General features: G+C 39.6%; 1 protein-coding gene across 4 annotated transcripts in view; it reads left to right on the top strand.

Moving 5' to 3' along the window:
* The window catches only part of CRTAC1 (cartilage acidic protein 1), a 365,203-nt gene that overhangs the window by 126,639 nt on the left and 215,357 nt on the right, over window positions 1-23,207 (top strand). For all 4 annotated transcript variants that reach the window (XM_075843067.1, XM_075843068.1, XM_075843069.1 and 1 more), the window contains exon 3: window positions 1,750-1,946. In XM_075843067.1, the coding sequence (XP_075699182.1) occupies window positions 1,750-1,946 (197 nt within the window). The remainder of the gene's footprint in view (window positions 1-1,749; window positions 1,947-23,207) is intronic.

Here is a 23,207-nt window from a genome sequence, read left to right as displayed (position 1 = left end):
CGGTTCAAACATGAGAAGACTGTAATACTGGGAACCACCGCTACAAGTATATCGGCGATTCAGCGTGTAAGCAGTAAAGGAAATGAAGGGGAAGCAGCGCTTGTACGAGCACTGTGGCCCCTTCGAAACATCTGATTGGCAGGGATGCCAGGAGTCAGACCCCTACCGATGAGACCGCGGATAGGCCATCAATTTCTTAGGACTGGAAACCCCTTTAAGTTGCAGTCTGTAATTTTACCCCACTTGAGCGCAACTAAATAAAAAAAATTCCTCCAAAAAATGTAGCTGCTATTATAGCTGTTAAGTGCTACTCCCGGTTATTGAGTTGCAGTGGTCAGTAATTTTCGACACAGGTGATACTGTATGGGTGTTGGTTAACTTTGTTTCTTAAAGGGGTTGTTCGGGCACAGACAACTGATGACCTATCCACAGGATAGGTCACCAGTATATGATCAGTGGGGGTCCAACACCCGGATCCCGCACCGATTAACTGCTCCGGCACCTCCGGGCACCGGATGTCCATGCCGGAAGCAGTTGGCTGTGGTCATGGAATAGCGTCCGAGCTTCAGGAAAGGAGGGCAGATACTTGATGATTGAGTAAGTGTGTACTGTGTTATTCACACATAGACTGCTGTTAAATGTATGTGCTGGAAAGTGAGAAATAAAACCCATTAATATTTGTATTTCATTGCAGGTATTAATGAGGTTTAGCGGTATGCCTATTGTCTTACTAACCCTATACACTTACTACAGGCTGTGTTTAAATTTTGCGGTCAAAACATGATATTTTTTTTTGCTGCAATTTGGTGAAAATTGCAGTAAAAAAACACAAATTGACCGCAACGTGGGAACCCAGCCTCAGGTCTTTACTACCGTATGTCTGAGAAAGAGTCATCTCTGTCTGATCATAGACTAACATGGTCTTGTTGTTAGAGCTCAACCAATGGGGATACAGAAATTAGTTTCATAAATAGCAAATCCGTTACAGTAGTGGTGTGTATAGAACAAAGAGGTGGTAGCAGATCAAACTAATGCACCCATAATGGTGTCCGGTTTTGCCACCCAAGACGGAATGCCTGATCATTATTTCCCCCTCCACCCCTTTCTGTGACCCTGAAGACAATTGTCACCCCACATATTTGCTGATAATGCAAATGGGAATACTGCACAGGTTCTCACCTCGCAATAGCAAAGAGTTTTCCCACCGCCCCAGAGATTAGCTACTTATAAATGAAAGAGGACCCACATGTAGTTCTCGATGAAGAAACTAAAATGACTGCTTGGTCATAAGGCCAAAGTAGGTCTGGTCATTATGGGGTTAAGCACCTTTTTGGTCGTAATTCTGATGCACGCCCCCTTCAAAATAAATGGCAGTACAAAGTAGACTATGGGTGCCATATTACAGATCCGTACTTCCACTTAGATTCGTAATACACCCATGTGTATCAGCCCTCTGGATTCGATTGTAAGCTCTTGTTGAATTGTTTTGATTTGTAATGGACACTAGGTTTATTACATAATATGGTAAGGTGCTCCTGAGAATTTTGTACGACTGACTGGATTCCTAAAATAAGAAATACACCTAAAAAAAAAAATCTGGATCATACCATATGCAGCCATTGTAGTCCATTTGTCCATTAATAGATATGAATGCTTCTTCTTCTCTTTTCGCTTGTGAGAAAACTTCCCTCTTGATTGTCTCATCTCTTTTTTTTTATTCCTTTTTCCTTTTTTATCTCTTTTTTTTAGATATAATGGACCCAATCTTGTGTTGAAATACATGAAAGAAAAAGGTCGCCTGGTGAACATAGCGGTGGATGAGCGGAGCTCTCCCTATTATTCGCTCCGGGATCGCCAGGGCAATGCTATTGGGGTCACTGCCTGTGATATAGATGGTGATGGGCAAGAAGAGATTTATTTCCTGAACACGAACAATGCTTTCTCGGGTAAGAAAAATTCTACAAATGCTTGTACCTGACATGGAACATTTTTATTCTGCATCTTGTGGCCGGTGCTGAGTTTGGTATTAGATAAAATAGAAATAAGCTTGTGCCTAAGGGATGGCAGGGGCTATGAAGCAGAGCCTTTAAGTATGCCAGTGTATTTTCTTCGAACAAATAAGTTATGGAACAAGAATTACCTCTGTAAAAGATATAAAATGTGAATATATTATCAAGCCAGTCACCTTTACTTTGCTTCGAGTGACAAGACGTGAAATCCAACGAAACACCTTGATAGATTGGATGCATGTGTGTTCCTTCTTGTTTCAGTGATACATCATCGAATTACCACCAGTAGCACGCTTGTTTATACGGAGGGTCCCATATAGGGGACATGTTTCCATATTCTCAAATGTAGCAGCGATTGTCATCAAATAGAATTTTGTTAACGAAGACGGGTCATGGTGGAATCAATTTGTTGTAGCTGGAGGTCCATTGATGACTCTCAAAGGGGTTGGCGTGACATGGGTGGTTTGTTTGTGTTGAGATTGGTGGCATTGGTCAAGTGCTTAATGTATACCCATGGAGTAGGTTATACTGAATGACAGCAGTCCTAGATACCCATTGCAGGTCAAGGATTTTGACTTGGGTCTGTGTTCTTGCTGTTTTAAAATTACTGGTTCTATGAGGAATATACAGTAGTATGGGTGACTGGTAGAGATACACACTGGTCCAATTCACCAGTTAGTAAATTTGAAATGGTGAAAATGTGGACAATTCCTTTAAGTGGTCAACACTGAATATCAAAAATCTTATTTCCCATTGGTAGTTAAGTATTAATGTACTTTAGGAAACTGTGATTGAGCACTTCCCATGGACTATGGAAGTTTAATTTAGGGTTTAATTGTTTTCTGACTGCAAAAAAATAAAAAATTCTGCAATTCCTATATATCTTTTGGTCCTGTTTATTCATAATTTCATTATAAAATAATGTATTTCTCAGATTATTTCTCAAAATTATTACCTGACATATATTGACAATGTGTATATTTTTGTTGATGTACCTACCAACTAGACAGGTCAAACAACTGCTCTAGAGACAAGTGCAGCTATCAGATTCTGCATGGGGAAGGTAGAGGAAAGAGTAAGACTGGCCCAAAAAAGTAGCAGGGGACCCTTCAATGGGCAAAAACACAAAAGAGAAAAAATAAATAAAAGGTATTGTTCTGCACATCCTAACAAAATAAAAAATGTACAGGTACATGTGACCGCAAATACAGTACATGTAAAGAAGAAAAAAACATTGTGACAGCACTCTGCGAACGTCAAGACTACCTAATACACTAAATGTTAATAAATATGCATTACTGCTGAATCTACTTAAAATAGTGAGGTTCTTAGCCTACATTTTGATCAAATTGTGTGAGCCCACCTGCCACGACAAGGCGAACCTCTATGAGGTGGCTCCCTAACCTAAAAATACACCCTTCAGTGGACTCAGTCCATAAAATAATTATAAGCCACAAAGTTCCAGCTGAACTGAAGACAACATAATTTGGAGCTGACTTTGGTGCCAACTGCTTTCAAATAGGGTCTATTTCTTACAATTTTTTTACTAAATATTTTCTTTTATCCTATTAATGATATTGATGTGGAATTATAATATAGCAAAGTTAAGTATACAATTAAAAGTGGATGTGCCAAGTATTTCATGGATAGAGGTTAAGCCCTCAGGGTAATTTTCTCCTGTGGGCCAAGAAACCGGAGTCTGACACTGGTTAAGAACCATGATATGTTCAAAAGTAGAGTGGGGTCTGCAGGTGGAAGCAAGGGCATGCACCAGAAGAAGGGGAGTACTCATTTCCAATTGATTTTGGTGCACTGCCTCCAGGGGGCATGCCCCTGCTTAACAAGTACCGCCCACGAAGAACATACTGACATAGAAAACAGAAAATTACAATGAAACCAGTGACTTTGCATCTAATCTCTGGGATTAAAAACGTCATTTTCATCTATGGGTGAAAACATCCTGATTCAAATATTTGCTCTTTGTTTCAATGTGCCACAATTTGACGGGTTTGTCAGCTGGTGCGAGGTGCACTATTATATGTGTATATTTTTAGTTAACATTTTTATGCTCGGCTTCTTTATAAACATTATTTGCTACTCAATCAATGTTCAGAAGTTATGAATGCGTCTGTGATATTTTTAATGTGTTTCTATATCGGGAGCAGCGCCATTCTGCTGCTGGAAATTGGCAACTGCTGCAATAATTCTTCTTCTTCTTTCAACATTTTGTGCATTTATGCTAAAAGAGAATTATTAGGAGTGATATTTGTAAATGTTCTTTTACTGCTAGCAAACCATTACATTAAAGGTATAACGTTCAATTGTCAGTCCTAATAGAAGGGGATGATGAACCCAGAACAGAAAGCCACACTCAAGATGGCTTTCCAAGGATTGATCCCTTAAAGTGTAGCTAAACGTTCGACAAACTTCTGACATGTTATAGTGACTTGTCAGAAGTTTGGATTGGTGGGGGTCCGAGCACTGAAACCCCCACCAATTGCTAGAACAAAGCAGCTGAAGAGTTTGTGTGAGCCGACACCTCGCTGCAACAGGAGGAATCAAGGATCACTGGCGGGGCTTCAAAGGAGACTGTCAGTATAGCGATATGCTGCAATACATTAGTATCATGCAAGCGATCCAACGATTGCTGGTTCAAGTCTCCTAGGGGGACTAATAAAAAAATAAAAATCAGTTAATGTTTTTTTAATGTTCCAAAAAAACAAAAAAATTAAACGTTCAATTCCCATTTCAAGTCCCATTTTTTACCTAAAGCAATGTGAAAAAAAATAAAAGTTAACACAATTGGTATTGCCGCGTCTGTAAAAGTCTGAACTATCAAAACATAGCGTTTTTTAACTCCGTAAAAAAAAAAATATAAAACAAATAAAATTAAATAAATAGTGATCAAAAAGTCGCATGTACCCCAAAATGGTATCAGTCAAACCTGGAGAACTCGCCCCGCACATCGATCAATTGATGGACAAATAAATTTATGGCTCTCAGAATATGGTTAAATCACTGGCACATATCATAAAAAATATATATATCTTTATTAATACATAACAATACATGGTATCACAGTAATAAATATAATTGGATAAAGTGGGTCATATATGGAGAGCAATAACGATAAGGCATAGATGACAACATACCATCAGGAGAACAGAGACAACCAATCTCAAAAACGTCCCATACCCAGCATACCATGAATTTAAAAAATGTATACAAAAATATTGCAATAGCCAGAAAGGCAAATATATGCAAAATAGCTATATATGTCTGATATATACTAGCTGGTGAAACATATGTATAGCAGACATACGCTGCAGGAATAACAGCGCATATACAAAAAAGCTAATGCATATAACATCAGAAAATTAGTAGAAAGGACATACCTATAGACATGGTGATGGCCGGGGACGTGAAGAGATATGGCACAAAAAACGCCTCGACGCGCGTTTCGCCCAAGACCGGCTTCGGCTGACGTCCCCTGCCTTCATCATCTCTATAGGTATGTCATTTCTACTAATTTTCTGATGTTACATGCATTAGCTTTTGTGTATATGCGCTGTTATTTTTGCAGCGCATGTCTGCTATACATGTGTTCCGAGCACACTGCAGGGAGCCGGGCTCCTAGCATCATAGTTATGTACGACGCTAGGAGTTCCTGCCTCGTTGCGGGACAACTGTCCCGTATTGTAATCATGTTTTCAGTACAGGACAGTAGTTCCACGGAGAGGCAGGGACTCCTAGCGCCGTACATAACTGTGATGTTAGGAGCCCCGGCTCCCTGCACTGTGTTCGGTCTGGGACTTGCGGCCGAAATACGTTCCGTCCTTTACGGACCGAACATGCTCGTGTGAATCCAGCCTAAGATTGGCGGCGGTCTGACTACTGGGTCCCCCTGCCTTTGGCAGTTTGCTTCACTACCATAAACTTTGAATAGAGTGGCAGAGGGCATGCTTGACCGCCACTCCATTCAACTCCTCCTCGCAAGCCGTCTTGCTGCTGTACGGGAAGGGGGACATGGAACCCTCTTTCTTGCCATTGTTAGGGGTCGCAGCAGTCAGACCCCCACTGATCGAACAATTATCACCTATCCAGTGGATAGCCCTTTAAACGTTACATTTCTCTGTTAGATTATGCAAAACATAAAACATTTTTCCTCTCAGAACATCCATCTGATGTGTCTGGAGCCGATGGTCACACATCCCCAGAAGCTCTGTTCCACCACTGGAATCCTCTGTACACGGGAGTGATTTCTACTAGTGTGCAGGCCAGCCAATATAAAGCAGCGCACTATAAGTGCCATCTTCTCACCGGACACATTAGGTGGACAGTCTGAGAGTGAACCAAAGGAACACCAGGGGGCGCCATAATAAGTGTTTAACAACAAACTTTTTTGAATTATTCCAATTGAAAAAAAAATATATGTTTTACGTGATTTAAAAGGGAAGTGCAACCCCCTTAAATACTGAAATGTATTAAAAACATCAGTTGAGGTCCATGACCTGAAACCACTACTGTTTCCCGGGATAAAAAAGGGGCTACAGGGCTTGTGAGAGTGGCCAAGCCCATATAGTGATGTCAGATGAAAGTAAAAGCTACCGTACCAGTGCTTACATTGGAAAATAATCTAGAAGCCATCTCTCCTCTAATACAAAAACAATGGGGCAGATTTATTAACACTGTCCTAAAGATAGACAGGCTTAATCTAGACCAGACAGGCTAAGACTACGCCAAATTTATCCCACCGTCACATGCTGTATGATAAATTTGGTGCGACTTTCTCTTCCCTATGTCACCTCTTGGCTGGTGTATTTTACACCAATATTTTGCTCCTCAATAAATTCTGGCACATTTTACTACTCCTTTTAGCCCACACACCTTTTACTTTTTAAAGCTGTCGAGAGAGTCGTAAATAGTGTCTAAAACATTAAATAAATTTTGCGCACGTCCTGTATGCCACTTTTTTTTTTAGCTTAATCTGTGGCAAAATTCCGTTTAACAAATCTTACCTAATATTTTGTTAGCTTTCGATGAAGGAGACTGGCATTGAGCACTATAACTACATCATCTTAAAGGGGTTGTTATCAAGTCAACCACTTTTATAATTAAGTCAGGCTGGCGATGAGATGATTTCTGCGGATCTTAGTCCTCATGCACATGACCGTGCATTACGATCCGCATACTATCCGCAATTGCGGATAATATAGGACACATTCTATACTGTGGGCCAATGCACACGACCGTGGTTTCACGGTCCGTGCATTGGCCGGGAGCCCGGACTACAAAAAAATAGGACAAGTCATTTTACGGGCCAACTTGTTTGTGCACGGTCCGTGATTGCGGCGGTGACACTTCGCGGCCGTCCGTGCCCGTAATCACGGGCCGTGCACACGTCTACATGGGGTCTTACTTCTGAATCCTCCTGCAATCAGTTCATATTGCCACTTGGAAAGTCAGGCAGTGACTGAGACAAGGGAAAAATAATATTACATGCTGGTCATACCAATAATTGATGGAGAGACACTTTTTGTTAGCGGGGTCCACTATGACCCCAGTCTAGGATGTCCATTTGTCCCTATAGGACAACCTCTTTACCTGGTGACCGTTTAATGGTAAGGTTAAGCCTATTATACAAACCTTATGACAGCGGAGCATTATTAGACAAGCTGCGCCTATGTAGGTAGAGGTTTCTGAAGGTTATAGAAGTGGAAATTTGTGAGATAAAGCAGTGACCATGGGGGGGCAGACATTTTTCGAGGCCTTCCGTCAGTCATCGCATTGAAAAACACTACAGCCGGCCTCTCTCCAGCCGGTAATTGCTGGAGAACGATATAATAAATTGCATGATTGCACAGCCGGTGAAGACAGACTTTAGGTATAATATCCTTTTAAGCTTTATCATGTTCTCCGTGTCACAGACCATTATATTTTTGGTTGATCCATATTATTATAATTAATATTTTAACTTTTTCTTAGGACTTCCAGATGCGAGATTAGACTATCCAGGATGACTCATTCCCTTTGGTATAAAATTCTTCGCTCAGACCTCCCACTTACCTGCGCTGAATGGCTTTATTGCTGTAAACGGTGTTTATTTCACATTAATGAATATAGCCCACACAGTTGCCTTAGTTAATGAAGTGGGAAGTTGGGAACAGAGCATTAGACTTCAGGTAGAAAACTTACATTGGATGTCTTGCAAGAATCTGCAAAATAAATCTTTTATGATTAATAAAACTTTAGAGGCTGACGTAAGTCAGTAAGTGTTTTATACTTATTCTCCCCATAAAATAAAAATTATTGTCTCAGAACACTGCGTTTTTCCATTCCTCTGTTATTCCTCCGGGAAATTTAAGAATAAATTGACAACTGTGTATTTTCTCTTTCCTTGTCATAGGGGTGTGTCCCTACACAGTTTGCCACTAAATCAATCAATGCTGACAGAGTGAGACTGTGTAAGGACACACCATATTGACAAGGGCAATCATAACACCCAGTTGTCAATTTATTCATACATTTCCAGGAGGAATAACAGAGGAATGGTACAATGCAAAATTAGAAAAAAAAGCTGCTCAAGCATTGTTATTTCATAGGGAATTGAAGTATTTACTAAAGAAGACATGCCAGGATAGCTGAAGGGTCCTCTTTAAGGGTCAAGATCGCAAGACAAAGCTTTGGGCACAGCTCCAATGTATTTGTTTTGGTAATACAGCAAGTAGCCGCCACTTCTCAGTGCTGACGCATGGATATCTAGGTAAATGTCTGATTATTATTTTTTATCAGGAGGTTGGGCAAGATCTGGTGTTCCTTGGTAGGGTTCTTCCTTTTAAATGGTTGGCTGGCCAAGAAAGTCGATTATCAAATACCGTCGGAGGGAATTTCAAGTTAATAGAAGGGTATTCCCCGTTCAGGACCCTCATATATTAGCAGAGAGTGGTTACTCCGGAGGACCCAGCACGTACATACATTACATGGACATTGATATTAATGGGAACTGTGCAATGCTTCATTTTCCATATGGTGGCGCTGTCAGAGGAATTGAACACTTGCTGCTGGGTTTTCCCACATTGTAGAGCTGATCGCTGGGGGTCACAGTTACAAAGTTAGCGAATATTGATCTTATCAGCTTGTCAAAACGAAGCTTGGCGGATTTTAGGTCTTTAGGCGGGTTGATAGTGTTATCATTGTGATATAGAAGATGTATTCGGGTATGTTCACACGCAAACGCAAAATACGTTTGAAATTAGGGAGCTGTTACCAGGCAAAAACAGCTCCTGAATTTCAGACATTTTTGCAAGTACTCGCGTTTTTCGTGGCGTCTTTTACGGACATAATTGGAGCTGGTTTTCATTGGAGTCCATGAAAAACGGCTCCAATAACGTCCCAAGAAGTGTTCTTGCACTTCTTTGACGCGGGCGTATTTTTATGCGCCGTCTTTTACACCTCGTCTGAACAGAACATCGTAAGACCCATTGCAGGCAATGGGCAGATATTTGCAGACGCAATGGAGCCCAGTTGTACTTTTACTTTAAACACGCCCAGTTGTACTTTAGAAAGCCTCATTTACTTAAATATAAAAATGGTCATAACTTGGCCAAAATGCTCGTTTAAAAAAAAAAAAAAACGTTACTCTTATCTACATTGCAGCGCCGATCTGCTGCAATAGGAGATAGGGGTTGCAAAATCTGGTAACAGAGCCTCTTTAATGATATGGATCATTGTAAATGTGGTTATACCAGAAATGTACATTTTCTATTGTTTTTACTATTTTTTTTTTATTAATATATTTTACTTATTCATGGGAAGAGCCTTTTTTAAGCCCCCTGCTGCCATGTCAATTGAATGGCATCTCGTGGTCATGTCGCAGGGGGAAGATGCTGATTGGGTGACAGCGTTAAGGCCCTATTACACTGGCCGATTTTGGCCGGTGCAGCGAGCGCCGATCAACGAGACATCGTTGATCGGCGCTCATTTGCTCCTGTCACACGGAGCTATGGATGGGGACGAGCGGTCGTTAGGGCATGTTCACACATGGTGGAGTTTTTCCACTGCAAATGTTGGTGCAGATTTGGGGCAATTACGCAACGAATCTCCACCAACATTTGCATATTTGACAGGTAATTCAGACGTTGCAGATATCACAGCGGACTTGCCACAGATTTCAGTTTTTGCATTGCAAAGGCTTAAATCCGCAGTGAAATTCCGCTTCTTCTCCGCAACAGACAGTGCATGCTGCGGAGGGAAAATTCTGCACCGCAGCCTATGGTCCGCAGCGGAGTTTTCCACAACGTCTGAACTAACTTAACTAGAAATGGATAGAAACAAATGTAAAAAACGTCCGCTGGAGAATTCCGCCACGTGTGAACATGCCCTTACTCCGATCTCTCGTCCCCATCCATTATTATCATGTGGGCAGCGCGACTCCCTGTTTACACAGGGAAATGTGCTGCCAACAACAATAATATTTTACTTTTTTAAAACGTTTGCTCGTTCATCTGCTCATCGCTGACCTGACAGGGCAATTATCGGCAACGAGCGTTCTATGTAAAAAACCCCTTTAGCCTGCACCCTCTGTCAAACAACCTTAGGTGCCACAGTCGCTATTGGAATCTGCATCTCAGGAGTTAATTTAGGAGGGGGAATCCAAGTTCTCTCTCATCTCGGCCATAACAGCGGGATACCAGTTGTTATTTACAGCTGGCACTCGCTCGGGATGGAGCGGTATTCACCCGTTCACTACAATGTACTATTACATCTTGGGGTCGGAAGGGTTTAACTTTGGGTGTAAACAAAGAATAAGAAAATGGTTGGAGTTGGGACAGATTGTAAATATTTTGCAGCAGTCTTTTTTTTTTTATATGTTTTGTGTGTTTTTTATTCACTGAATTCCTAAATCAATTGTTTTCCTTAATGTGTCTTATTCGAGTGCTGATTTATTGTAACCCTAATTACCTGAGTAAAGCAGATGTCTGTGATGTGCTCGGGTAGACAATTACCACGGGTTGTCTGTTCTCTGATCATGCCAGAAATCTGTACAGTCTCATAGATTTAATTTTGGAATTTATTTAAGTCTTATTGTGTTATTTTACAGAAAGTTCACCTCTATTCTCTGGTCTTCGGACATGTTTTAATTTACCGGTCAATGTTCTCTTTTTTTCTCTATCATACTAAACATGTACTGGGCTAGAGTCAGTCAGTCAATAATTTTACTAAAAATATCCTTCCGTTTTATGTATACAGCTCTATGCGTTTCTAGTCGTGTGACAATCCCCTTCTTCAGTCCCTTTTTCTACTGTCTGTTGGTTATCAAGAAAAGGAAACAGATAGAAGGAAGTAAAACATGACTGCAGAATCAGACTACACAGAGCACATGTTTGTAGTCTGTAGCCATGGAGATACATAGGTCTGCATATTCAAGCGTATTTACAAATTTGCCTCATTTAGATGTATTGGAAGAATAAAACATTTTGAAATAGCCTATAAAGTGTACCTCCACCCAAAAAGGAGTAGTTTGTATGTGTAGTAATTGTGTGTAGTCTTTCTCTTGTAAGCTCAACTGTTTGTACTTTAGACCTCCTGCCTGAGCTTATGGAACAGGACGTAGTTGTCTGACTGTTACTATTGTCAGCCATATTTGCTCTTGTCATACTAATTTCTCTGTCATCTGGTCACCCAGTGGATCCTACTCGTTTCTTCTCTTAGTTCTCCCTGGCAGTCAATCATCATAGAAGAACCTTTTCTCTGTGGGGAGACATGCCTGATTGAATTATTGCATGTAAAGTCTAAAACTTGATCTGATAGCGGTGACCAAATGTTCGTAAGTGAGGATGTCTAAAGACTGTCTAGAGTCTTCACCTTAATTTTTCAGTGGAGTTTGCAATATGAGGTAGGGTTATGAAACACTGAAGAACCCTTTAAAGGCTATGTACATCTTTGAAAACTTTTCAGTGTGTTTGGTGAAACTTTCTAAATACTTTTTATTAAAAATTATCTTTACATTTTGAGATACAGCTGCTTTGTATTCTGTATATAGATTATCTGTATCTTGCGCTGAATCCTGTATCCATCGTGTAAGCGGGACTGACGGGTTTGGTAACAGCGGTTACTGCTTGTCTCTGACACGCAGGATCCACCTGTAATCGATCACATCTAAGTTATGAACTGATCAATAACAGTCAGAGACACACAGGACCCGCTGACACTGAACCCGTCAGTCCCCCGGGACCTGACGGATTCAGGTTTCAGAGCTAGATACAGCTGCTCTATACACAGAATACAAAGCAGCTGTATCTCAAAAAGTAAAAATAATTTTTAATAAAAAGTAATTAGAAAGTTGCACCAATCACACTGATAGACATTCTTATTAAAGAAAAAAAATAAGTTTTCATAGATGTACATAGCCTTTAAAAAAACTGGTTCCCACACAGTTTTGTACAGAACTTTTAATGAGTGTCTAACTTCCATCTCTTTTCTTTCTTTTGAATTGTTGGCCTATAGTAGCCGATGATTCAGTGAGAATCATGCAAGTGGGAGTCTAGGATAGATTTAGTACACACAGTTGCTATTTTCCAGAACTTCGTTTGGCAGTACAGAGTATAAATAGAGCTTGAATGTAGAAGCAATTTACATTTTATACAATTGAAATCAAAAATGCAAAAACTGATTAGTAATTTCATAAAAATGATTATTTTCACACTGTGTCCCACCCACTCTGGTACCGATTAATCATTAAAGGGGTTGTACAGGATTAGAAAAACATGACTGCTTTCTTCAACAGCGCCACACCTGTCCACAGGTTGTTTGTGGTATTACAACTCAATCTAATTCTCTTCAATGAAGCTGAGCTGCAATACCAGACACAACCCATGGACACATGTGGCGCTGCTTCTGCAAGAAAGCAGCCATGTTTTTCTAGTTCTGTACAACCGCCTTAAAAAAGGGGTTGTCTTAAGAAGACTACCCATATGCACATGACATATTAGGGCATATGGACGTTATAGAGGGGAAGGAGGAATCCAATGATCTGGAAATCCCTTTTATTAGCAAGTGGCATTCACTTGTCGATTCGATCAAGCAATGTATTACATGGTTTGCTCATTAATTTGAGTGATCACTATGTAATGCTGCCTTTCACCTGCAGAGGCCACTCCGGTGAAATTGTGTGGCTGGATACAACTTTTCTTGGCAAAATCCATTGATTGCCAGGTGTTTCAGGAGTCAGATCTATGGCGATCACTTGGTCATGGGGGGTTTTCTTTTAAACTAGAAAGCAATTACAACATTGCAGAGTATAAATCAACATAATATGTGGAGTAGCATGGCAGATACTTTACTGATCCGGAGCTACATGATGTTTTCTTCTCCATTCATGCCTATAGCTAAATTGAGAAAATCGCTGATTTTATTTTACCGAAGAGAAATGCATAGTGTCAATTTTATTACAGTAACATAGTTAGGTCTAAGCTGTTAGGCCGCATGGCCTGACTACGTCCTGAGGGGGTTGCACATGATACAGGGATATTAATTCCTCTGTTCGGCATAGCCTTCTTAGGACCAGCACTAGGCTTAACACAATGTATACGCTTTGCTCGGAGTGTTTCTTTAAGGTTTTTTCATGAAGAACATATACAGATCAGTCATAACAATAAAACAACCTGCCTAATGTTGTGTAGTTCCCCCTCGTGCGGCCAAAATAGCTCTGAACCCTCGTAGTATGGACTCTACAAGACATCTAAAGGTGTCCTGGGGTATCTGACCAATCCAAGAAGGAAGCTCTGTCGATTTTTTGTATTATAGTAACAGATCACTGTAATAGGAGGCTAGAAATATCTGCGGAGTGCAATGTAATTCCTGCTGTGACCTTTCCCGTATGAAGGATCTCTTAAGTCTTGATCTAATTTTTCAGTTGAGTGATTCAATTGATTCATTGACAGCCTGATACAGCAGTGAATCTGATTCACATCAGCCTTGTCAGCAGTCCTCACTTTCCTGTAAGCCTACTATATTGCTCGTCGTGTTTCTTTAGAAGAAACGTCATTGATTAGATTTAGTACAAAGAAATTCCCTTTCTGCAAAATTACTATCCAGTGTTAAAGCTATGATTCTTGACTTTAAAATGTAAACTGCTGCTGGGCTTCATCCTCAGGATTTTATTTATATTTTAACACCATGTTATATTTAGGAGCAAAATTCTGTACAATTTTAAAATATCTTTATATCGGTCAGGTCAAAGCTCAGTTTTTCTGATAAAGGGCTCCAAATCCTCTATAAAGACATAGAGTTGAAAGGGTTATTAAGATCATGGAGGGAGGACACCTCTGGTCCCCTATGAGCGAGAACTGAGAGCCACTTTGAAGAAGCGGCTCCAGGACAAACGGACTTGAGTCATCCTTATATTACAAGGATGGCCATTCATCTGAATAACTGCCATGTAATGCTACATTTTCCCTGCAGCGGCTGGTGGTGCAAGGAGCAGGACAAGTGGTGATCAACTGATCGCCCAAGGGACCGCATTCTGAAAGGGGTGGTGTCTAATGAGACAAGCCCTTTAAATGATAAAATTCTGTCTGTCTACTCCACTAGGGGGAGCTTACTACACACATTGTTATTATTGAGTTCAATATATAAGTAGTTTGCAGTAAGCTCTGATCCCTCTTAATATATATTAAGAAATTAATAAGCACAGAATGCTGGAGCTAAACAAAACATGAAAATAAAACCTGGAGGTTCACTTTAACTAAAAAAGCTTTTGGGTATATGTATGATGTAGTATTAAATCCATAGGCGTCTTAACAATTGTACCTTTTTTAAAATAGGTCCGGTCTGCTCTCCTGAAATTTTGTTAATTTTGAAGCATCTTTTTTTTAGAATGCTAAAACAGCTAATTGTTCTGTTCTTCGATTATTCCTCCTGAAAATATGTGAATAAATTGACAACTGGGTGTTACCCGTTCCCTTGGGGCTTCTCCTTACATAGTCTGACATTGTCCAATCAGTGCTGACATTATCAGATTGTGTAGTGACACATCACATTGACAAGCTGAATGGTAACCCTGTTATCAATTTGTTTAATCGTTTCCAGTAGGAATAAGGGAGGAATGGCGCAATGCAGAGTTCTATGTTATTTCACAGGGAATACAAGTATTTACTAAAACAGACATGTAACGAGAACTGACGGGTCCTCTTTAAGTATAATAGAACCTAGACTTTCTTACTTTTTAATAATTGATCAGTAATTACCATAACTATTCACTATTGTACATTGTCAAGCACACATGTTCTCTGATTGTCTTCTTGTGTCTGTAAATGTAATTTTTTTTATCGTTCACGAACCCCACATGTGAATAATGTGAATGCATTATCCTAGAGTGAAGCTAATGTATGAGAGCTGGTTCAGAACTATTACTTTGTGGAAGACAATGCACAGCAAATGTGAAAGCCATCATCAAGTGCTAATAGACTGTAGCCTTGTTGCTTGCAGTTTGCTAAGTGTCAATATATTCCAAAGACGGAAACAAAATCATGAGCCGTCTATTGGACAAATGCTACACTGCAATAGTGAATGTTCTCGATTTGGCAGGTAGGCCTGGACCAATTCATTGTAGCTATGTCTCCATTCTTCAGCTGGTGTATTTATTGTGTCGTCAATGCTGCGCTCCCTGCACATTCTCGTCCCTTCTGATTTATTCCATTCATTGTTTTCCTTTCTCAGTGTTGTACAGTGGCAAACATTTAATTTTCTGGCTGTATTTTTCCAGAGAATCTTTATGAATATTAATCCTGTCCTTTGTCCCCGGGTATCTCAATCACGAATTGCTACTTCTATGCCATACAGGCCTTTATGGATATAATTATAGAAGTATATGCAGTCCAAAAGCCACCCAGTGCTGCAAAATGCTGATATATCACAGACCAAGTGAAAAGAATAAGGACAGGGGTGTCAGGACAAAGAAATCAGAAAGAGCAAGCGAGGACAGTCCCACAAACAGGGGAGAGAAAGGCAGGCAGCAAACTAAGCAGCTTTGAAACATCCTGTAGAAAGGTAGACAAAGCCGAAGGAGCTCCTCTGAACAAAAGCTAATGAGTTTTATACACTTATTCGAGAATTGCAGCTTTTTTTTCACCCTTTTGTGCTTTTCCCAGCTGCAGAGCCTCCCGCGTGTAAAGAGAGGAGCGAGATGCCTTTTGTTTTGTATTTTTATTTCCCTTTATACTTCGGTTTTTCCTTTTGTTTATAGGAGAGGTTCTCATTTCCTATGTTTATCTCTTCTCAAATGTAATCTGTTTTTATTAAAGTCAATAGAAGAAGATAACAGTGTTAACATTTTTACGTGTTCTTACAGTGATCCAGACAGTGCCCGTGGTTTGAAGAAACTTCAGGATGAAATAATTATTTTGTTTGCTTTAAGTATTGCCCTTTGAAAGATATTGAAATAAGTTTTTAAGGGAGCACTTCTGATGTAGTAGATAATGGAAACGAGCTGGAGAAAAAGGGTTATGTGTAGAGATGTAGCAGAGCTCAGTTTGTCCATTTAAACAACCAGGGCCAGCCTTAGGTTGGTTGGTGTTCGGTGCAGTACCTTCTAATGGTGTACTATGTAGTGTCTGGATAATACAATCAGTGTACACATAAGTGACTATACCATACTGTGCACAAATAACATTACTATAAAGCACCTAAATAACACTGCCCAATTAATAAACTAGAGAATGTATCTGCTTCCCGTGCAGCCGCCTTTCCATATGTTTGGGCAACAAATATTGGATCAGAGGTGCAAGCGCTGGATGCCAGTGGCACGATCTTCAGCGGTGACATACAATGCACCCTGTCGGACCACCCAGGTCACACACATCTAAGGTCGGCCCTAGAAACAATTGTGATATTCATCTGTCCTTTCTGTGGTTTACCAAAGGGTTACAGGTAAACCTACAGTATGTCTTAACTGAGTTATTACAATGCACAAAATAGTTAAATAACAAACTCAGCTTTGCTATGCCTTCGTATTAAAGGGAATTTGTCAGCAGATAGGCCACTTTGAGGGCTATTTAAAAGTTTGAAGACTATTTTTTCCCAACTAAAACTATGTGCTATAGTGTTTAGTGCAACTTTGGAATTGGTTTTTATTATTTTTTTTTTAACTTTTTGAGATACAGCTTCTATGTATCTCAGGACCTGCTGTCACCTAAGCCGTCAGTGCCGCTGACCTGACGGATTTGGGCTTCAGCACAAGATACAGCTTCTATGTATCCAGGATACATAAAAGCTGTATCTCAAAAAGTTAATTTTTTTTTTAAAATAAAAAACAGTTTCAAGGTTGCACTAAACGCTATAATTCACTGTTTTAATAAGGCCTACAAGGGGAGGTCAATTAACATACATGGTACATGTAAGTATAGTGAAAAATACAGAAATCCCTTTATTTAATAAAGATTAAAAACGAGTGATGCATTGCAGAAAAAGGAGTCAGACTATGCAGGGAGCATAATTTTTTTTAAATATATGGGTGGTATATAGCCTTAATGTAATGAGTAACACAAATGAATATACATGTATAGATAATCAGCATAAGGAAGATGCAAAAATGTAAATCAGGGAGTCACGGATATGTGAATAAATCAATGGCATAAATATGTCTAAAAGAAGAAAAAAGAGATCCCTGAAGGTAAAGTGCAATAGTGTATCAGGTTAAGTACATAGAATAACCTACCCATAATGTAGCTCCTGCACTGGGATGATGCCAGACCCGACGCGCATTTCGGCTATGCCTTCTTCTGGGGGTTAGTAAAAAAAAAAAACGTTTTCAAAGGTTCTCATAGCCTTTAAATTATAGTCTCTAAAATGCCTTAATTAAGTTAATGCTAGTGAGCTGAAGGGACTTACATGTTGATGTTTCCCTTGCTTGCAGAATATATGATAGTACATGAGGGCTTACTGTAAGGTGAAGCATATTAAATAGCATGCATTTCCTTTTGGCCCAGACAGTGGCTTATGAAAGTATGCATGTAATCCCACTAGCTTAGATTTATTAGGACATGCTATAGGTCCACTTATTGGTTTACAAACCCCCTTTTCAAATCCCCTATTGAGGAAGTTCTAGTTAATAGAGTGGAGTCCGTTTTTCTGGGCATTCATCTATTAGCCATGGTAGAGAGCAGCTACAAAGAGTATCTCTCTCTCTCTCTGGAGAACCTGGCACATCCATATATATTATAGGTTCCAAATGATTTGAAAAAAAGATCACTCTTGGTAGAAGGCGCTCCTGCGCTTTTGTAGAAGATTGAGCCAAATCACCAAACAAGGCAGAATATCTCAGTTGGTAGGAACTTTATTTCTTAAAAAGACACGTGTAATAAACCGCATATGTCTCAATGGTGGTGCAAAAAGCTACGCGTTTCAACCTCGGACTAAGGTCTTCATCAGGTCTGTGAAATACTGGAAATAATGCACTCCTTAAATACCCCCTTTGGTCAGGAACCACTTCTGGGTCAAAGGTGCGGGTGACAGTTCATAATAATGGTAGTGGTGTATTTCAGACCTTTTTTCTCCTCCTTTTGGATACTCGATGATCTCATAGGATTTGTATACCTCATCGTCTGATGCAATATTCGGTTTATTCAGATTTATATTACTATATTTATCGGAGGAGTCTTTAGGTAGGTCTTTTTCCGGTTTTTTTTTTTAGACTGGCCACATATCAGGGTGACATTCCCCCGGAGACCAGCTCTAGCATGCATTTTCTTTTTTAAATGATTTTAACTATGTCTATGTGGTGTAATTGTTATCAATAAATTCATATTTTTTGTCATACAGTGTCTATAGACTTTTTTCCATATACATACTCTTGTGTGTGTTTCTCGTCTTTACCATTGTAGCTTTTCAGGATATGTGGCAACATATGTACGGTGCCCGCCGGTGTGTTTCGTGAACCCTTACTCTGTGTTGAGAATAACATGCTGCTATCTGGAAACCATCAACAAGCTGCTGCTGGTGGATCTTAAATATTAGCTAAAAGTGGAGCTTTGTTTAGAGTAAGAAATGAAAAAATTCCGGGAGAGAATACCTACGCGTTTTGAACTTTTCAGTTCTTAATCATAGCTCTCCCGGGATTTTTTCATTTCTTGTTTTAATTTTGACTTAAATAAACAGTTTTGTATTTTTTCACATCATATCGTGTGCTGGACCTCTAACATTTTTCCTTGGATTTCTACCTACTCCCGACGTAGCTCTCTTGCCCTTGCTCCGAATAATCATGGAATGTTCGAATGAGTGCTGAGCGGACCAATTTTTCTTGTATATTTTTTAATTGCCTTTATTTAGAGTAGTGGTATATAAAAAATAAAAATACTACTATACATATATTGGGGTTCTCATTTGCCTTACGGTGGCTATGTTAGATGCAATAATATGGAGAAGCAATGCTTTCAGGGTAAAATAACATATGACTCAGAAAAGACTCAAATATGACATTTAGGCATGCCAAGTTACAGTAGGGCTCCACAGAAGTTTATGGGCAAGGTATGATGGCGCCGTACAACCCATAGAGGCTGGTACAGGAATACGGTCGTGTGCATGAGAGCTCATTCAGGTTCATGACTTATTTTTTGCTGGCTTGGGATACTGTAAACATTGAGCAGTCGTAGTCCTTTTAAATCAGTTGATTTTTGATGTTTCTTTATATTAATGGTTAGTTGAGTTTAAGAATGAACAATTTTAATGAGAGAAATAAACCTTTGTTAAGATCCATAAAGCATCTTGATAAGGAGCTATTAAAATAGAGGGACGCTTTTCATATTGATTTAGCCTTTACAAAGTTATCTTCATATCCAATTATTTAAAAAAAACATAGGGTTGTGAAAAATAGAAATGCTATTCATTATGTTCTAGACAGAGCGCTTACTGTATCAACTAACAAATTAACATACGGCTACCTGCCAGATTTCGCTTCAGAAATCTTTGATTTTCGAGAGTAAGTGTGGATCGTGCTGTTCTTTGAATTGTCGACTTTTACTGATGTTTCCTGAACTCCCTTGAACTCCCAGCGTCTATCTTATATTTGCTCGTCACATATAGCCGGCAACCTCCTAGCAATGAATACTGTGATAAAGGTAAGGAGTGCGTATTATTAACAATTGTACTATGGGGGATGGAGAAACCATCTGTACCACTACTAATTTAACCAGACAGACAATAAAATGAGACTAAAGCGTACCTAACCTTTCAAGTGACTTTTCAGAATCTGCTGTCATATATGTGTACATGAGGAATAACATTATTTCTTATTATCTGACATGTATTCTGCATTTATTAGCCGTTTTCCCCTCTGCAGGCTGTCTCTCTCTCTCTCTCTCTAATTCTCAGTTTTCCATGAGCTAACCACTATCATGTCTCCCATACTAAGCACACATAGAGACTTTGTAGCACATCCTCAGAAGCATCAACAACATGGAATGCATGCTGTGAATCCAGCACTGGGGTGAGATAGAACACTTACTAGAAACTGCACAAGTGTCTCTGTGTCAATCTCTCTCTCTCACCCCCTCCTACTCACTCCTCCCTTCTCTATTTCAATTCTATGGGCAGCTGTAACCTGATCCTTCAGTGAGCTAATAAATACATCTTAAGAAACAAGATGGGCTAGCAGTAAATTCATAGTAAGTGAACATTCAGGAGGGGGGGGGGGGGGCATGATAAGTGCATTTTTCTTTAATAAAATGTATTACAAAGTTTCTTATAATCGCTTGTACTATTGATTAATGCAAAGTTTGTTGAAAGTTAGTGAACATTTAAGAAACCTATATATCTATAGTGACATACAGTAGCTAGTGGGGTAAAAGAAAAAGTCCATTAGGGGATAATCTTTTATATTTACAAACCTCAGTTGATCCAGAGAAAGGCAAAAAATAAAAACACTGTTCAATGGCATAGACCAGTTTGCCATAGAGAATATTTCCTTCTTCACCCCTGGTGGCAATTGGACAAATCCCCAGATCTATGTCTACATTATTAACAGTAACCTTTAATATCGTGTTCCTCTAAGAAGATGTTCAACCATTTCTTAACCGGGTATTTGTTAGGGTCCCTTGAGAAAGAAACAGATCACAAATTGTTTCCCTGCTGGGACCACCAGCGATCAGCTGTTATCTGTTTCGAAACTTGTTATTTTGTGGGACTAGTTGTAGTTTTATATGGCACCATTTATTGCACCATGTAATGTACTGGGAAACTGGAAAAAAAAATTCTCGGGTGAAATGGCAAAAAAAACTAATTCCTCCATTATTTTTTGAGTTTCATTTTTACAGAGTTCACAGTTTGGTAAAAACATGTTAACTTTATTCTGCGGGTCAATGCGATAACTGCAAAACCAAATTTGCATTGTTTCTTTTAATCTTTTTATACTTTTATAGAAAAAAAACTGTTAAATAAAAAAATAGCTTTTGTGACTATAACTTACTATAACTTTTTAATTTTTTCCTTCGAAGGAGGGGTGTGAGGTTTTTTTTGTGTGGAATGAGCTATAGTTTTTATTGGTACCATATTGGGGCACGCACAACTTGACTTTTTATTAAAAATTTTTTGTGGGAGGCGAGGTGACAAAAAAACAGCAATTCTCGTTCTCCCTAGGGGACATGAGCAAGCGATCAGTGGATGCCACCAATGTATTACAGTATTTTGTGTTTTTTTACCGGCTCCTATATAGTCCTGACTCTGGCAGGGCTTAATAGGAGCACAAAGATGGCAGACCTGGGGGCCTTCAGTAGGCCCCCAAGCTGCCATGAGAACCATCGGCACCCCACGGGAATGCACCCCGGGGGGCTCATGGGCGGTTGGAGAGATCTGGCCCTTTTTTAATTACTTAGATGCTGCGGTCGCTATGGACCGTGGCATCTAAGTGGTTACACGACCGGGATCAGAGTTATTTCCGATCCGGGCTGTTGCAATGAGGTGTCGGCTGTAACATACAGCCGACACCCATTATGTATGAAGCCTGTGAGCCTGTGATCCCGTTCCATACTACCCCTTCCCGACTATGGCGTAACTGTACGTCAAATTTTGAAAAGGGAGTAGAAACATTGCAGTAAAGCTGATGATTTACAATCCCGGCACTTCTTTGTAGAGAAGTACTCCCTACATTTTGGTCATGCATAAACCAGTAATTCCATACTCATAATATGAAGGAACCCCTGAAAAACATTTCATTAATCTGGGAATTCCTACACCTATTTTTCCTAAAAGAAGCTTGATCTAGGGGCAGAAAAATCATTTTATAATTCCATATTCTGCCCAACATCTGTCGTCCGGTTTGCCAGCTCTTGTGCCAAGTATAGATGAGTAGTTAGTGTTGAGTTTGCCATCACTACTATAAAAGTGACAGCTCTTGCTGATGCTGTTTCTTGGGTACCCTAACTTTACAGAGCCCACAGAAAAACAATGCCCACCTGTGCCATCTCCATCCCCATCTCCATCCCCCTCAATAAAAGACACATCACAGCAGTTTTATATTGTATGAATAAGAGTTAGCCCTAGTTTTTATTCGAAAATTGGTACATTTCAAAAATATGTAAAAATGATCCTATTCATATCCAGTTCCTACAGTACCCAGAGCAATAAAGAAAAACAAGGCAAGAACAAAAAATCTGGAGTTCCCAATGGCCCTGTAGGAGCCTCTGTGACGAGAGTCATTATTATCACATTATTATTGATCACCCTGTGGTCCAGATTTTTGCATATTATCCATATTATGGCAAGGAGTCGTAGTCCGCTTTCTTAGACCTTATAACGGGTAATAATAGCAATAATAATTATAATTGAATACTCAGACACAGCACATCTACCCCGTCAGTGCCGCTGACCTGACAGATTCAGGTTACAGAGCACAATACAGCTGCTCTGTATACAGAATACAAAGCAGCTGTATCTCCAAAAGTAAAAATTATTTTTTCAATAAAAAGGTTTTTGAAAGTAGCACCAATCACACTGATAGACATTTTTTGAAATAAAAAATACATACTGTATATTTTAAAGTTGTACATAGCCTTTAAGGCTTGATGATGACCGTTGCCGTTGATCGCGCAAACTAAGGATTCTTGTGTCCGTATTTGAGTCCGTAATGCCTCCAAATTACATCCATATGTCTGTATATTACAGCCATTTTTTCCCGTGTGTTATCCATATTTCGCGGTTCGCACCCAT

This window comes from Rhinoderma darwinii, chromosome 11 (assembly GCF_050947455.1).
Source record: "Rhinoderma darwinii isolate aRhiDar2 chromosome 11, aRhiDar2.hap1, whole genome shotgun sequence".
NCBI lineage: Eukaryota > Metazoa > Chordata > Amphibia > Anura > Rhinodermatidae > Rhinoderma > Rhinoderma darwinii.
Note: the sequence above shows the minus strand (reverse complement) of the source record. Positions and strands in the feature narration are given on the sequence as shown.